Source organism: Diadema setosum, chromosome 2 (genome assembly GCF_964275005.1).
Source record: "Diadema setosum chromosome 2, eeDiaSeto1, whole genome shotgun sequence".
Classification (NCBI taxonomy): domain Eukaryota; kingdom Metazoa; phylum Echinodermata; class Echinoidea; order Diadematoida; family Diadematidae; genus Diadema; species Diadema setosum.
In genome coordinates this window covers 20333218-20352096 of record NC_092686.1, presented here as the reverse complement: position 1 = coordinate 20352096, position 18879 = coordinate 20333218, and the positions used below count along the sequence as shown (strand labels likewise).

The 18879-nt window shown below is 38.0% G+C and overlaps 1 protein-coding gene across 1 annotated transcript in view; it reads right to left on the bottom strand.

Annotated features, from left to right (window-relative positions):
• LOC140240637 (6-phosphofructo-2-kinase/fructose-2,6-bisphosphatase-like) overlaps positions 1-18879 on the bottom strand; it is a 141955-nt gene that overhangs the window by 77739 nt on the left and 45337 nt on the right. The window contains exons 2-3 of the mRNA XM_072320393.1: positions 15153-15278; positions 1585-1681 (exon numbers count right to left, since the gene is read on the bottom strand). Of these exons, the coding sequence (XP_072176494.1) occupies positions 1585-1681; positions 15153-15273 (218 nt within the window). The 5' untranslated portion in view covers positions 15274-15278. The remainder of the gene's footprint in view (positions 1-1584; positions 1682-15152; positions 15279-18879) is intronic.

Here is an 18879-nt window from a genome sequence, read left to right as displayed (position 1 = left end):
GAATCACTGTCAGTCAATATATACATATGTGCTACGTTCTATGAACATACCTTGAACTATTTCCAAGATGAGAAAAAAGTGAAATTTTAGCACTTTCATCTGACTTTTAACTTTGACCTCATGGCCTAAAGCTTTTTCCAGAGAAGCTCTATCGGGTAATACATGTAACACTAAGTTTCAGTGAAATACCTTCAGGCATAGTATGGATATGGGGGAAACAGTTACATTTAGAGCATTTGACTTGACCTTTCACCTTTCACCTTGAGCATGTGCACCCAGAAGTAGACAGCACAACTTTGCCCACTCATACATATATACGTGCCAAGTTTCATTAGGATACCTCTTTTTAGTTACGCTCTCCACAAAATTTATTATGGATAGGATGGACAGAAGGAAGGACGGACAACCCAAAAACATAATGCCTCCGGCGACACTTCATGGTGGAGGCATGAAAACTTTGTGAACGACGGAAGGTATGATTATCAGGAAGCTCAATAGACACACAGAGGAAAGCATTTACATAAGAATTTACAGTGGACATGGAGACATAATGCAGTAAATGGGCTGATATATTGGCAACTTCATCTCTTTTTTCTTTTTTGTAAGCCAATTCATGCTGAGGTCACTGTTATCAAGAAAATATTACTCATATTGCCATTTTGATTTGCTCTCCAGAACATGCAAGAATGTTACACACCAATCTAATAGCTAAATTCAATAACAATGCCTTCCAGTTTTTCCCACTTAAATCACAGAAATATGACAGTTAAAATTTTATGTTGAGGCTATACAATGTTTTTGTCTTCTTAAGCATGAAAAAGTCAGTGTCTTGTCAAATGAGACTTAAAGGCAAATAACATGCTGTAATACCGTATGAAATTATTGCTTGAACAAGTGTAGGTTTATCTATTTATATACTGTGCACTATTGAAAACTAGAAAAGCTGAATGGTGAGTGAAGTAGGAATACACTAAGAAAAAAAGTAAGATAATCAAGCTACGGACAGCATGTCCTGTCAAATGAGTTATCAAAAGTTCTTTGAAAGAAAATGGCACAGTTAGGTAAAATGAACCATGAACAACTCCTGGCCGAGATGACAAAATAATAAAACAAGAACAGAAATAAAACAGCTAGGAATCCTTTGGAATAGCAACGCCAGTGGTGATTCGAAATTCCCAAGACAGCTATAATGGTGGTTTCCTGTAGGTGCAGCATGCACAACAATGCTCAATTGTGGGGGACAGCCATGAACATGAGTAATTTCTGGTGAAAGCATGCTTTGTTGACACGAGACGAAAAAGTGCTGAATGGTATTAACAGAAATTTAAAAATTCCTCAACATAGATAAAATACTTCATGTAACTTTTACGTGAGTACCCAATGCACATTTGGAACACATGATAATTTTCCTGTTAAATTCATAATTATGCTGATATTTTTCTCTATATTTCTGTTTTTATCATTGTGATAAATGCAATTTCATCAGCAAGTTCTTCATCTATCTTGCATTTCTAGAAGTCTTATATCCCTATTGGAACCTAAGATACCACCACTATAGCCACCTACGAAAAAAAAAATACTTACAATCGAATCTTATATGCCTCTGAGTTGTCATGGCGGAAGAAATCATGGGAAATGGTGCCCGACACCTCCTTGCGCCGGTATTCCCCAACATTGAAAACTGGAGATAGATGAAGAAAACATGGAAAACAAAATGGCACTCTACTAAGTTGAGGTAATTATTACAATCAATGGCATTCCACTTGCTTGTATTCCTCTTTTGAATCTGTATATGTCTGATAACACATACATGTACTCAAAATAAGGTATACATGCAAGGATTTGGGGTACTTACAACCGAATTCGTTGGGCTTCATCATTATTTGGTCTAAAGAAGTCGTGAGGGCTCTTTCCACCTACTGCTTTTCGCCTGTACTCGCCAACATTGAACACTATGAAGAACAAATCACAGATATCACAAGACAAATCACTTCTACATGAATCTCATTATTGCACAAACCATAGATAAATTTGATGTTTTTCAAGCAAAATGCACAATATGTCATATGCTGAACAATATGCGATATGCTGTAGTTTAGAATTGTACCATGAAATAAACACACAAAATACTAAATATCCTCATCTGCTGAAGCCTGTAATCCACAGGCGATCAGAATACATCATTTCACTTTAAAAAAAATCGGGTGGATCTAGTGCTCATGTAACCAGGACGGTTTCAAATGCAATTATTTTATGTATTTGAAGAAATATTTCTTTCCTGCACAAAATTCTGGATGGAATGCGATGTACATTTCCAGAAGAATGTTGAAGGCATGCCATTTCTTTATTGTCCCTTTAAATCTTTGTTTTTTACTAGGTTTTAATTTCATTCTTCTTCCAATTCAGCAAGTAAGTCACATTTCAAGGAACTATCTTGATTTTGATTTTAATGTCATCTGATGCAAAACATATGTTTGTCTTGACTCCACATCAAAACATAGATTAGGCAAAGATTTCTACATTATTGTCGAATAATTCAATTTTAATTTTGGGTCTGATTTCAAAAAAAAAATATTCATTGTTCTGTTTATTATAAGCTTAATTCCACTCTATACTCTAATTTGCCTAGGCTGATACAGTAAAATCAACAAGAATGGAAAAAGTGTCATCAAAATTTGACATGAAAGAAGGACAAGTTTTCCGGAATCAAGTTTTCCAGAAACAGTGATATTACACGCAACAATAGATTGGATTACCGTATCTCCCAGTTGGTCTGCACATTTATTCAGTCTGGCAAGTCTTGAAAGGGGGGGGGGGGGATTTGTTTTTTACAGTGCACTCCTGCTATGATAAAGTCTTCGGGACTGGCAGTTTTCTTTCATTCTATATAACGAAATTTCATTATACCAAAACAAATACAGTACAGGTGTGAGCAATTTGTCTCCCTCTACAAATCAAATTTGTTAATATCGCAACTGCTGATCTGTGAGTTAATAAAGAAGGAGACAAACTGAAGAAACTCACACCTGAACCTTCATACCTCTAAATAATATCTTTCTTTCAAATATAGTATATCATGAAAACATGAAAACCATGTGTATATTGTATGGTGTTTATTAAATACTCATCATATGCTGAAAAGAAATGTTAAATGTGATACTATGTCACTAATTTCGTTTAAAATTTACATTTAAGAGAGGGCATAAAGTTGTTTATGTTTTCATGCTTGGGTTAGCTTGAAAACAGACGAGTAAAAAGTGATGCTCCATTTAAGATTCGGGTAGTATACAGTTCATTATTCCAATAGCTTAATAATAATAAAAAATGACGTAAGTGTGCTTATTCTGAACGTTCATAAATCCAAAAATGGAATAAGATTTGTTATTCCAAAGGTTTGTTAATCCGAAAACAATATAAAGTTTGCAATTCCAAAGGTTTGTAAAAATACTCATCCTTATTTACTTTCAGTTCACAAAATTCACCTTATTTCATTTTTCTGTTCACAAACTTTTGGAGCAACAAAAATCCCTGTCATCTTCAGATTAGCAAACCTTACTCAGGAATAACCTTCAGAATGACACCACAATATTGATATTTGTAATAACGAATCCTATTTCATTTTGAATAAACAAACATCTTTTTATGGAGAATGCAGAATAACGAATCTTCAGAATAATGAAATTCATTTCATTTTGGATTAACTTGTTATAACTTGTAGTTAAAGCAGAAATTTATAGAGAATCTAGAAATATGACAAGTTTGATATCTACAGAAAGCTAAGAAGCTAGTTAACAAAACTGGATATCTTTTAGACGATGTAACTTTACCCCCAAACTGTTTTTGAGATTGAAAAAACACCCAATTTCCATGACCACGTAGCTCCGTTCGCTACAAGAACCATCAAAATTTGCATAAATTTACATAATATCGTCTTTTCCTCCATGGAAATCAAAACTTCAACTCATAAGCTTCAAAATGATACCAAACATGTCAATATTGAGCAGAGATGAAATTTTGCCTTCTGAGGGGACCTTATCTTGGACTTGCCATGGTCCTGGTCCCTTTTAAACGGGTTAGGATGGTCAAATTCTAATAAGTTCAATATTTTTTCAAGCTTAGAACTTAGTACTTTGACATAAGTATTGAAAAAATGATTTTGACCTATAGTTCCCCTTTTGTGGGTTTTGAGCTGGGCAGTCACATTTGAAACAAACAAACCGATGTACTCCGTAATGGCAACTATTAAAAATTCCTCAAATGAATATGATTTCTGAAAAGAATGAAACAAAACAAACTAGAACTAACATTCAATGTGAATAATACCCCCACCTAACACTGACGGATTTAGCTCAAGTAGCAATTACTTTGTATGCTTTTCACTGAAAAAAAAACAAATACCATGGCAATATATTGTTCAACATTGAATAAATGTATATTTTGCTCACTAATAGTCACTTGTGCCATATGTAAAGTCAAGTGCTCAAAACCTGAGGGAGCAAGATAGGTAAATTGGCACTTTGTATGATTTTGATTAAAAAATGCTGTTACCATGGCAACATAATGTTTTACATTACAAAAAAATGAAATTTGCACAACTATATACCATAGCCATTACATGCACCAAATTTCAACTCAAATGCTCAAAAGCTGAGGGAGTTAGCTGAAATCACATCGTCGCATGATTTTCATTCAAAATATGTTGTTACCATGGCCACACATTTTTCAACAATGACAAAAGATAAAGTTTGCACATCTTGGTACTACAGTGGTCACATGTGCCAAATTTCAAGCCAAATGCTCAAAAACTTAGGAAGTTAACTGAATCCACAGTATTTTTGTATGATTTTAAATCAAAATATGCTGTTACAATGGCAACACATTGTTCAACAATGACAAAAGATTAAGTTTACAGTATCTATGTACAATAAGGGTCACATGTGCCAAATTTCAAGCCAAATGCTCAAAGAATGAGTAAACTGAATCCACAGTATTTTTGTATGATTTTCATACAGAATATGCTGTTACCATGGCAATGCATTATTCAACCATGATGTGAGAATAAGTTTGCACATCTATGTACTACAGCAGACACATGTGCCAAATTTCAAGCCAAATGCTCAAAGACTGAGGGAGCAAACTGAATCAACAGAGATATGTTTGATTTTTATTCAAAATATGCTGTTACCATGGCAACACAGTGTTTATCAATGATGAAAGATTAGGTTTGCACATCTAGGTACTTTAGCGGTCACATGTGCAAAATTTTAAGCCAAATACTCAAAGACTGAGGGAGTTAATTGAATCCACAGTAGTTTTGTATGATTTTCATTCAGAATATGCTGTTACCATGACAATGCATTGGTCAACAATGGCATAAGATTAGGTTTGCACATCTATATACTACAGTGGTCACATGTGCCAAAATTCAAGTTAAATGCTAAAGGACTAGGGGTGTAAGCCGAGTCCACAATATTTCTGTTTGCTTTTTAGTGAAAAAAAAATGCTGTTACCACGGCAATGCATCGTCTAACAATGACAAAAAAAAAAAAACACATTACGTTTGCACATCTACATACTATAGCGGTCACATGTGCCAAATTTCAAGCCAAATGCTCAAAGACTGAGGGAGATATGTGAATCCACAGTATCTTTGTATGATTTTCATTCAGAATATGCCGTTACCATGGCAACGCATTGTTCAACAATGACAAAAGATTAAGTTTGCACATCTACATACCATAGCGGTCACATAGGCCAAAATTCAAGCCATAAATGCTCAAAGACTGACGGAGATAGCTAAATCCACAATATTTTAGTATTCTTTTTAGTGAAAAAAAAAATTTTACCATGGAAACGCATTGTTCAACATCGACAGAAGATGTGTTCTACACACAGATTCTGTAGTGGTCACATGTGCCAAAATTCAAGTCAAATACTAAAAAACTCTGAGAGAGTACTTCAGTCCACAACATTTTGTAAGATTTTTTTCAAAAATTTGCTGTTGCAATGGCAACGCATTATGCAATACTAACAGAAAAGGCGTCTTGCACATCTTCCTTTGATAGTGGTCACACATGCCAAATTTGGGGTTAATTGCTCAAAAAATGAAAGAGTAGTTTCATCCACAATTTTTTATGAAAATAAGCCGTTGCCATGGCAACGCATTATGTGATACTAACAAAGAAGGTGTCTTGCACATCTACCTTTGATAGCCGTCACACATGCCAAATTTGGGGTCAATTGCTCGAAAAATGAGAGAGGAGTTCAATCCACAAGATTTAGCAACGGACCGACTGACAGACCGACCGACTGACAGACCGACCGACCAACCGGCCACCTGCCTCAGAGTTATTCCTATACCCCTACACACACAATGTGTGGGTGGGGATATAAAAAGATATTGAGGTTAAACTTATGACAGTTTGGGGGGTTTACAGAATAAACCAGATTGCTCTAAAAAATGCTTTCTATAAAGTCCATCTGTTTGATAAAATCACAGTCAAACCTGTCTATAGCGGCCACCCAAGGGAGATGAAAAGAGTGGCCATTAAAGACAGTTGGCAACTAAGACAAGTTATTGGACAATTTATTTGTATTGCCTACATCCACATCTTAGTATACATCTATAAGTATTTACTTGTACATACCTGTGAATATGTAATACTATGCACATGTTTCATCGCATTGAACAATGCCAGTATATACTGTACACGGCGAATATTTCGCGAGGTTTTTATTTTCAAAATTTCACAAATCAGGTGCTATTCGCAAATTTAAAAACACGCTAAATGATAAACTCTGATTTCAACATGAATGCCACGTGCACGCAAACATTTCTCTGTTCAGTATTGTACTCCACAATCGCGAATTTAACCACTCACAAAATTGTTGGGAAGTATCGAATCACGTAAAATTTAGACTCGCTAAATATATGGCGTATCCAGTAATTGATCGAGTTGTTGCACACTATTAGCACTGTGTACAGTAAGCAAGCTTTTCACGGGTGCATTACAATGACTGAATGGTGGGAGAGTGCAGTCAGAGACTCCAACTCTCCCGCTTTCGACGGGAGATCTCCCGCCGAAAGCCCATTTTTGCAAAATCTCCCGTTCTCCCGCTTGAAATTTAATTTCTCCCGCCTTGGTTCTGTGTCTCCCGCTTGAAATGATTTCTTACTTATTGCCATCGTCAGCTGATCATATGATGAAAAATAAGCCTTAGATAGCACGAGAGAGAATCTAGAATCCTAAAGCTTCCAGGGTCCTTGAGCGGGCCCTGGCCCCTGGCCGCAAGGAACTTCGCGCACATAAAGTTGGAGTCTCCCGTTTGCTAGGGGTTTCAGGGGGGACAATCTCCAGATCAGAAGGTGCTTAGGGTTGAAGTCTCTGTGCAGTGATGGCGATCAATGAACTGTTTAACAGCCATGAAGCAGAAAAACATGCTGAATTATTGGACTGGCTGAGGCACTGTGTGGGTCTGTGGCCATGTCATAGACAGGTTAAAATCTACTGTGGGGACAAAATTGGTAGCTGCTGGCCACATCAGACAGGTGGCCATTTAGCACAGGATCTTTTTAACATGGTTTTCCTCTTGGGAGGATTTTTTCAGTGGTCGCATACATGTACATTGTACGTGCGATAACTGCTAAGGCAGATTTGACTGTACAGTGTATTTCCCAACCAAGTTTTTCTCAAAATCATCTCATAATTGCATTATAAATCTGACGATCTCTATTGATTCATTGTAGACATCTTGGTAAGGAGTCTTTATTACCTCCACCAAGGGGGGAGGTTATGTTTTCGTTACCGTTGGTTTGTTTGTTCATTAGTTAGTTAGTTAGTTCGTTTGTCTGTGTGCAAAATAACTCAAAAAGTAGTTAACGGACTGGGAAGAAACTTGCAGAAAAGGTTGAGAATGACACAAGTAACAAACGATTTACTTTTGGTAGCGATAGTAGAGCAGATAAGCCTAAAAATTGTGCAAAATTTGACTAAAGCATGAAACTTTCACCAGTGTTAGTGCATGTTATCAGATTCATTCTAAGATCGGGAGGTAAGTCTGAATTGACCTCTGATGACCTTCAAAGGTCAATGACCTCAAAATTTGATAGAAATTGATATTTTGCGTCATTGATTAATGTTAAATATGGTAATGATGTACTAAAAACTCATTTTTGTTACAGTGGAATTGTCTTCATGTTCCATAGAACCCTGACAGGTTTCTACCTTTGACCTCTGATGACCTCCAGAGGTCAATGACCTCAAAATTTGATAAAAATTGATATTTTGCGTCATTGATTAATGTTAAATAATATGGTAATGATGTACTAAAAACTCATTTTTGTTACAGCGGGATTGTCTTCATGTTCCATAGATCCTTGACAGGTTTCTACCTTTGACCTCTAATGACCTCCAGAGGTCAATTATTGACCTCAAATTATCAGAATTTTGATATTTGGTGCAATTGGTTGATGATAAACATAACGATGTCCTAAAAATTCATTTGTGTTACAACTGAATCGTTTTCCTATTCCTCAGATCAAGGGAAATTATGTACATGTCTCTGCCTTTGACCTCTGAGGACTGTGACAAGTCAATGACCTCAAAATATCAAAATATCGATATTTGATGTATATTCAATGGTTAACTGTATACCTGGTGTGCAATCATGCATTATGCTATTAGCATTTATACTACATTGTACAAGAAGTGTCTTCTCATTCCACAAAACATTGGTCATTACCCTGTGTATATCCAACTTTGACCTCTAAGGACAATGTAAGGTCAGACTTTTAGAATATCACTAAAAATTTGTGTAGGATTGCAAATATTGATGTTTGGCTTCATTGGTTTAATCCTAAATGTTTAATCATGTACAAATCATGCCTTGACGTAAATAATCAAAGTATGTATGCACATTCCACAAAGCATTGGTTCATAGTAACAGGTCTCAGGAATGTGAGCAGTCAATTACTTCAGAAATGAAGCTTACGTGTCTTCAGTGATGGCAGTGACCTCAAATATAATATTTATGTTTGGGTTAGTTATGCAGACTAGCTTGCATGAAATTATGTGTAACATTATCCAATTTGCACTGGACAAAATTTGTACGCTTAAACATGGAAGGTGGGGAGAGGAGTACCATATTTTGGGTTGATGCTTAATAGTTTGTGAACAGGCATATGGCAAAGTCCCTTGAACTGGATGAAAGGGTGACAGATGCTAACCAGAAAACAACAGGCCCACCTCATCAGATGTACGTCACGAGTCAAACAACCCGAGTCGTACAGCCCATGAGTTATGCAGCCCATGAGTCATACATCCTGTGACCTAAATACTATACTAGTAGATGAACAAGGTCAATAAGCTCAACATCAAATATAATAGACCCACAAGCTGTGCGGTCCGCGAGCTCGACACTCGAGGAAAACAAGGCCCACGAGATTTATATATGTATTACCGGGTACATCAGAAAGCTTAATCTATTCAGTGTAGGTCTTGTGGACCTCCCCCTCCCCCCATGTGTCGGACTCTTATGGGCCTGGTTTGCCTAAGTGTCAAGCTCATGGGCAATGCTACCTAGGTTCGAGCTGGCGGGCCTGTGTTGGTCAGTGTCAAGCTCGTGGGCTGTATGGTTTCGGTGAATGACTCATGGTCCTGGAGCATACAGTGACGTCATGGACCATCTGAAAAGCGACATACTGTGAGGCATAACATGCATTCCACATGAAGCAACCCTGTGTCTTGCAACTTGCTATTGTCATCCAATTAAGTTTGGGTCATTACGTCAGGAAATTTTGGGCATTTTTTCAATGACCTGTTTAGGAACCTCAATTCCAAATAGGAGTGGAACTACTATTTACTCTAATTGTCTTCTTTATGCCCAATACTCCTTAACAGTAACACTTGGGCCTGGCCAAGAGTTGTGCCCCCATGCCCAAATATTGGTTGTTTCCAATATGCCGCCATCCGGTTTGCATCCAATGTGTGAATCAGGGTACGCTGGCAGCGGGTAATATCACCTGCATGATCCGGTTAAGACTCTCTGCCAGCAAGTGATGATTCAGTGTAACCTGCTGAAATTGGTCTAGATCTATACCCTCGATCTCTTTCAAGACAGTGCAGCATCTGCGTCTTCAGTGAAGCACGCGATCGGCACACAGATCTCCTCCACGACTAAACTGTATAGACATCCTGAGGTCAGACCAGCGTTCTTATAGGTGCACAGCCACTGTATGCGATCATCAGAGTCTTCCAATGGCAATATCTAAACAGTTTGGGTGAAGGCAAGCTTGTCTCTATGATGAGTGCATTGCACATAGAGTACAGGATGCACGAGATGATAAGAAAGCTTCTTTTTGACTCACGGGATAGGCTACAAGCCTTTCTCAGGCAGAGGTTCTGAATTATCGGGTCCTGCTCAGTCTGCACACAGTGAGCTGTTTGTTTGTTTGTTTGTTAATTTCCATCTGCGAAGATGGCTGGATAGCCCATATTCAGCTACGTTAAGCTGGTCTTCCATGGGGTCCAGTTGGATGTGAGGTGGGACCACTTCACCAGGTTAGACACCCTGCTCTTTGCGATGAATGAAGCGGGATCTTTTACGTGCATGAGTTATTACTCTCTCATACACGGGACCTCCATTTTATGTCCTATCCGAGGGACAGAGTGTTTTGCCTCTTGCTAGAGGGGACGGTATGTTTACACACAACATTGCTCAGTCCTTAAATTCTGTTATTTCTGTGTATTGTGTTATTGTTGTTGTTGTCATCGTTATGTTTTTTGTGGCCGATTGCATATCTTCCTTTCCGTTCAATTTTCCTGGCACACCTGGCCCCATAGTGTCTGTGCCACAAATGTGATATGTTATATAGTTTATACGTCTGCATCCTAAAATCCTAGTAAGTATTGTTCATTATAGTATCAACATCATTATATCAATGAGTAACAATGTACAATAGTATATAGAAGAATTTAAAATGAATATGTCTTATTGGTATAACAAATTGGTGCTGTTGTTGTTTTGTTCCAGTGTTCCACGTTTTACAAGCGTGGCTATTTTAGTGGAACACTGTTTTCCATTTTCCATCATTGTGATTATTTACTATTTTTGTTGCCATGACAAAGTGTATTGTTTCTTTTTTACGACATCATTCATGTATAATATACTTTATATTGTATTGAAAAAATCCTTTATCAGACGAGTGTAAGAGAAATGAAAAAAAAATTGTATCACTTTAGATTATATCAACTTTTTCTTTTCTTTTCTTTATGATGATGGAAATAAATAAACTATTGAACTGAATTGAATTTCTGCTTTTTCATCTTGTGTGAAACAAAGTATTGTTTCTCTTCAAAAGATAGCGTGCCAATTAATCTGCACTTACTGTTGGTGCTCTATCGGCCCTATAAGACATTCAAACCCACCTTCTTCCTAGACATCCGTAGGCGTTGTGGTGTCGAGCGGGATCTGAACATCTCTCATGAAGCGAGACTTCTCTTTTCTTTTCTTTTCTCCACTAACAATGTGAAACAAAAATATCCGTAGACGTTGTGGTATGAAGACGTGGTAGAGCGAGACTTCTCTTCTCTTTTCTTTTCTTTTCCCCACTAACAAACAAGTTTAGCAGGAAACACAGAAGCATTCGCACGTACTGTTTACATTTCCCATCACATGCTTTTAACATCGGAATTTTCATGTACACATTTTGCCTGGAAAAGAATTACCAAGAACTTTTCAACATAATACATGTTCAAAAGAAGCCATTTAGTTCATATATAATTTACTTGACAGAGTGATTTATAGGGGCCTACTTATCACTGTCCACGTACTCGAACAGTTTTCGCTAAAGATGCAAGTATGTTTACAAGACTGCAAACAGTAGAATGATTTGCCCCTTAACATATCAGACTACTACATCTCTTGAAATGTCTTCAAACGTAAATGAAAGTCATTCCTCTTAAATGATTACTCTCGGTCGACGAATGAGGTCCTCGTCTGCATGTCATTGTCGATCTCGTCAGTGTGACTGGGCCGTCCGTTGAGCGGTCTGCCGTCACGCTCTCAGTAGGCCTATTCTCTTCGTCACCATCACTCTCCACTTTGTATCAGTCTGACAGGGCGCTTCAACATCTCCATCTCCGATGACACCAGTTGACTATTTGGAGTTTGTGATTGCACTCCAAATTGGCATAAACTAAAGTTTTGTGTTATCGTGACTCATAGTTTTTCCTACTGTCCTGCTGCTCGCCGGTTCAGTCATGACAGTCAGATCCTCATCACATTCACAGCGTAGGTCGATGGTGCATTCAGCGTCGATAAAGATTAGTTGGTGGACTTGGAGGGAGGGGGGGGGGGCATGATGTACCAGGAAAGTGGAACTCCTGACTTTATCTCTGTGGTCTCCAACTATTCTCAAAGTTCCTCAAAATTCTCTCAAAATCCTCAAAACTCTGCAGCCTTTGCTTCACTACATAGCGTGAAGCCGCTCCCACTGTGCTTGCCACTCTAACTGATTTCTCGGCTGAGACATGTTTTTTTTATAACTAATTTACTAACAAACTGCCTTTCCCTAAAGCATTTCATTGGCTCAATCTTATATTGGGGTGTGGCGTTCACTAGAAATTAATTCCTTACTGGTCAAATGTTCAATTTGCTCCTCCTATTCGTTTCTGTGAAAACTCAATTTTCTATGATTCATCTCATTTTCTGATTAACTCGCCCACTGTCTTTTAGTTTCTTCATTCACTTGTTCTCTGTAACCACTGGTAAAGACTTTATTGTTTCTTGGATATCAAAATGATAAACCAAATGAATATTAGTGTCCTTATGGCAACCAGCGTCATTGTTGTTCTGGGTCATTATCCCTGAATTTGTCTTTGGAGTTCCTGTTTGACCCACTCCACTAAACCATAAATGCTAAAATAGAGGGATAAATTCTGACAGGAGGGCCACCTTCCAGCTCAGAGGGTCATTTATGTTTGGGGATCAGAGGGCAAAAACACGTCATCACGTCATTCTCCGTAATTTGGCGCGGGGCTTTGGGGATGGAGAGTGCTGACCACTAGCGGGGAAAGTAGCCAACATCAAACTTATAAATTCCTATGACCATAGACTTTTCTTGGAAGAGGTCGTTTTGACCCCCCCCCCCCCAAAAAAAAAAGAAAAAAAAAAAAAAGAAAGGAAATAGCAGGAAGGAAGATAAATGGTTTCATAAACTCCAAGAAGGGGAAAAGACTGAGCATAATTGACCTCACAGGGTGTCTAGGAAAACAACTGCAGTGTTCTGTTTTCTTTTTACTCTCTATCCTATTCTATTCTATTCTATTCTATTCTATTCTTTATCATAAACATGCTAGTAGCCATCTGGGCTACAATTGTGTTTGTTTTGCACATCCTCTAAAGGTCACCTGAAGTCAAAGGTAGAGCCCTATCTGTGCTCTTTGGAATAATGAAGACAATTTCTTGTAAAACAGGTATGCTTGTTTTGTACATCTTAACCATGTTTATCATTAACTAATGACACTACAGATCAATATTATGATATTTTGAGGTCATTGACCTCTAAAAGGTCACCAGAGGTCAGAGTTAGAAACCTGTCATTGCTCTTTGGAATATGAAGACAGTTTCATTGCAAAACAGATATGCTTGTTTTGCACATCTTAACCATATTTATCATTAACTAATAACATCACAGATCAATATTATGGTATTTTGAGGTCATTGACCTCTAAAGGTCATCAGAGGTCAATGCCCTGTGGAATCAGAAGATTTGTAGTACAAATGCATATTTAGTGCAGCATAACCAAGATCTCAGCCTATCATTCACAAATGCCTCCAAACATCAATATTCTGATATTATTCTGATATTCAAAGTTCATTGACCTCTGGAGGTCATCAGAGGTCAAATCAGACTTACCTCCCGATCTTAAAATGAATCTTATGGTATGTACTAACACTGGTGAAAGTTTCATACTTTAGTCAAATTTTGCACAATTCTCATGATTTTGAGGGCTTAACCGCTCTACTATGATCCAAGAATTTGGGGGGAATTTATGAAGGATGGCAGGTAGGGTCAATGAACTTGGGAGTTCAGGCTGCGCGTACTTGAGGTTTGCATGCGCGCACTAAAGTGCGTACTCTAGTTTCTGCTAGGGCGAGGCGCGCCGCGCAGCTGAGGGTTTATGACGAAACAAAGGCTTGTGTATTGGGAAATCGGGCGACTCTCAGCACACAATGCTGTCAGTACGTGTGGGTGGAAATCACTATATCTCTATTATATGGAAGAACTTAACAAGATCAGTGGTGGAAATGAGCTGCATACTTGGCGGAGGTCTGTGCTCTCAGAGTGCTTCTCTAATTGTAATTGTATTACTGAAACCTTGGCTAAAGATTTTTTCTTAATGCAAGTGTAATGTCCAATATAAACAAAATCAAATGAATTTTTCTGAAAATGTGATGTTTCATAAATAGATAACAAGTCACTTTTACCAAACCAAACAAACAAAAACAAATCCATTCCTGAAAAAATGTTCTTTTTGATATATTTATGTACATATAAATACAGTAATACAGCAGTGAGATTTAGAAAATTGATGAGGAACAGCATTAATTCATATAGTGCAATCTATCTGTAGAACATTCAAAAGCACCCAGCTCCCACAGTGCGTCACACATTATTCACAACGTTGCTGGAAAAAATAGGTCTTCAGCTTAGATTTGAAGGTATCGAGCTTATTACAATTCCGAAGTGGGATTAGTAGAGGGAATGAGTTCACTGTCAAATTACTTACCATAATATGAAATATCAATATGAAATATTTGCTAATGCTCAAGTAAGGTTTGAGAAAGTGACTTTTAACACTTACTTCTAAAGTAAGTGTTAGAAGTTTTTCAAAATATAGACTATAAATTTATTGTCTATATGTGTTCAAAATGTGATTAAAACTTGTAACATATCAAAATACATGCCAATGTGAAATCTGATGACCTTCAATTTGGTCATGATACCTGATACATCCCATAGCAGTGAATTGTTAAAGCACTTGCCAATTGGTATCATTATTTCCTGCCCAAGAATTTTGGTACACTCACTTGGATTCAGAGTAATCCTAGTGACCACAGATCCCATATGAACTACTCTGAAAACTAACCTTTTGTGTTGATGCCAATCCAGTTGAGATACCTGGCCAGCTTCTTAGCAATATATGTCTTTCCTCTGGCTGGAAGGCCAACCATCACTATCACTGCATGAGGCTTGACCAGGCTGGGCATATGAGCTGTGAGTTTATTTTAAAACAAGAAAGAAAGAAAAAGAAACAAGATATGAAACTGATCACCGAAGACGAGTTAGGTAATACGCTGGGGGTCATCAGATATCGGTAACGGGTGCTTGACAACGAAAATGATGTAAAATAGTGACTTGAAGTTATATTGAGACACATTCGTGAAGTCCAGTTCATTATACAGTCCTACATAATTAAGATCAAATTGTTTCTGTCATGCAACCAAGTGGAAATTTCATGCGTGTGTCGGCGTGTGCAAGTAAGTCGATTTGACAGGCTATGTAACTGAATATTTATCAATAGGTCTTCAAAATAAAAAAAAATAAAAAACCCAGAAATCAAACATGGTGATAAAGTCTTTCAAGAGTCACCTTCACTTTAACATTTGTATTTTCAAATATGAACTTTGACCATTATTTGCATAGCCAAGAGGGCTATGTCTCATCTCGTCGTCATTATATAATATAATCAGTTTGACAAATTCTATAAGCCTGCAAAATTTTGCAGCAGTCGAAGCAATGTAGTCTCCAACACAAAACAAAGGGATATTGTGTGTGTGTGTGTGTGTGTGTCTGTGTGTGTGTGTGCGTATGGGTGCGTTTACATGAGAACGTGATTTCTACATGGACGAAAGTGGAATTACTCCATTGAAAAAAAAAAGTAAAAGAGAAGAGGTATTTTGTTTCATCATCTTGTGGGGTTCGAACCCGCACGTGTGCAACCTTACGTCTCTGGCGCCAGAGACGGCACCTTTAACCTCTCAGCTATACGTCTTGACGAGAAAAGTTTGTGGAATGTAAGCTTATATGTGAAAGATAAATCAGGAATCATCTCGTCCACATTCCATTCTCATTTTCAGTTTTAAGCTGCAAAATTACCAACCTGATGGAGTGATTTGAAAAAAATAAAATGCATGATTACAAGGTACTGCAGCTTATTGTCTCAGCTACAACAAACTTAAGTTTCAGAGGAAAAGGAGCAAAATCAGATGAGTTAAAGTATGGTGAACGAGAAAAAAAGGACGATATTCATAAACAAGGTGATTTATACATTCCTGGAAAGCTTAAGTCTCTAGGAATATGAATAATTAACTTTCAGAAGGTAAAAACGTCTCCAGAACGATAGAGAGATGGTGTTTTAAGACTCTTTTTAGACCACCAGAACCCGATCTGACGGCGAAAATTTTGTTGACCAAAATTATGACGTCATGAAATGTGCGCTGTGCTACTACTCCATCCACACAGTGGGCTCCGTCTATGGAGGGCCGTTGCGGACGTGGTTCGTTTGGGGCATACGTATGGACAGGCAGTGTGCCCGTTTCCATGTATGTCCCAAACGAGTTGTGTTATCGGCGGCCATCCATATCCGTCGCCTCTCAATCGCTTCTTCTACCGCTCCGACTTTGCCACTGTCACTATCAGTGTCATTGTCACTGTCATCACTCAATTCACTCTCGATGTCAAACTCAAAGTCTTTCCGTACACTATAAGGGAAATTTGGACGTTTTAATGTCTCAGCCGAGAAAGCAGAGGCGACTAAAGACAGGCCAGATACTGCATCCGCCCACCAAGAAATACGTGCTTTATGAATGGTGGCCTCGATGTCCCGCTGCACTTGTAAAGGGTTTTGTTCATTTCGTGACGTCATATTTTAGGGCTCGAAAAAGACAGCTGTTCCGGAGCTAATATCGGTGAAGCAAATCAGTCAGTTTTAACTCGCGATTTCTCAGTGGCGCGAATATCTTTTAATGAGTCACATTAATTATCTGTTTTAGGAAACATTTCCCTCTGCTTTGACACCTTTTTTAATATGATTTTCTTGATTTTGATGTCTCGTTCACCATACTTTAAAGCTTCTAGAACGTTATCAAGTCAATGCATGGTTGTGAAAAAAAAAATCACCTCCCATAGACATAACACGTAAACTTGGCTGATTTTGAGACTTTGCCTTTAATCACAACTTCCAGTGTGATGACGTTATCAAATTGCAAAACAATGACATGGACTTTTAAGACGAATGTTCAAAGTACAACACATCTGAATTTGGGATAATTGAGCTAAAGCTACCGAGATACCAGCAAATAAATGTCAGAAACAATGGGCCGAATGTGCTTCAAGTAAAAGCACAAGCTCGTCTAGCAAAAGGTCTAGCTCAAGCAATTGCTTAAATCCATATGCATAACCTTTTGCTTATAAAAATGCTAATACCTTTTGCTTGTCCCGCACAAGCAATTGCTTGCGTTTTCAACAAAAGGGACGTCACGCCTGTGCGAACACAAGAACAAAGGCGAGTGTGGCAGCAAGTATTTGAAAGGGCATGTCTGTGTGGAAACTTCCTGACATAGCAGAAGAGCTATGAAATGCACACACAGACACATACACACACATCTATACACACACACGTATTACAGGCTGATTCCCATCACTGCAGCTTACAGTAGCCCGGATCTGCCAGATCGCACGCGGAGAGAGGTCTCCTTGCTCTCCACTGAAGTCAGACATCCTACCTGTTTTTCATCACATTTTGCTTGCTAACCACTGGAAATTCCTGTTGTTGAAATGAAAAAGTTTCTTACCCTACTTATGAGTAATTTCTTGTAGATTTATACCACTCCTTCACAAGTGTGGTCTTTCTTTCATAAATATGAAAAGGATACTTAAAAGGGTACGTTCCGATTAAGCAAAAGCTCAAGCTCATTTTACAGAGCTTGGAAAATCGTAAGCAATTGCTAGCAAGAACTAGCAAAAGGTATGTTTTCTGCATACGTTTTTAAGCAAATGCTTGGTCTCTAAGCAATTGCTTGTGAGCAGCAAGCAATTGCTTGTGCTTGCTAGCAAAAGCTTCTGCTCGCAAGCAATTGCTTGTTTTTATGCATACGGATTCGAGTAAAAGGCTAGCACAAGCAATTGCTAGCGTTTATGCATTCGGCCCAGTACCTCAAAAAATTTAATTCCACTTTTTTGATTTCAGATGACAATATGATATATTTGCACATAGACGTGCGCGCGGAATTTTAATTTTGACGCCAGTGCATTCCTTTGCTATAGGTCAAAATCGACTGAAAATCAATGGATATCATCACTGGATGTATCAGGTATCCAAATTAGTTGAAGAAAGTGTATTTTCATGTTGCTTACGTGCTGTGCGCACGAAAACGCGCCGACGGACGCGCACACGCAGAATTTTTTGAAACGCTTAAAATTGTCTGAAACTTTGAGAAAACCCATTGGGATGTCGATTGGAGCATTTTAAAATTTTTTACGGGTGCGTACGTCATGGTAACCTGGGTAACTGGCATAGTGCAGGACGATCAGACGTGACTTGAACTTTATGTCTACTGATAATGGTAAAGAAATGGCATTTAGTTATGAAGTTATGATCGATCATTGAAAATCACAAAATGGCGCCTAGATGACGTCACAGATAAGTAATTGTCATGAAAATGTTACTGTAATGAGATATTGTCATGAGATATGATGACTGAAAATTTCATGTGAATTGGTCAAGTCATTATTGAGATATTTTGTTCACAAATTTCGAGCCGTTAGCGCATCACCTAATTAAAACACTCATGACAGATCTATTTCTCATGCAA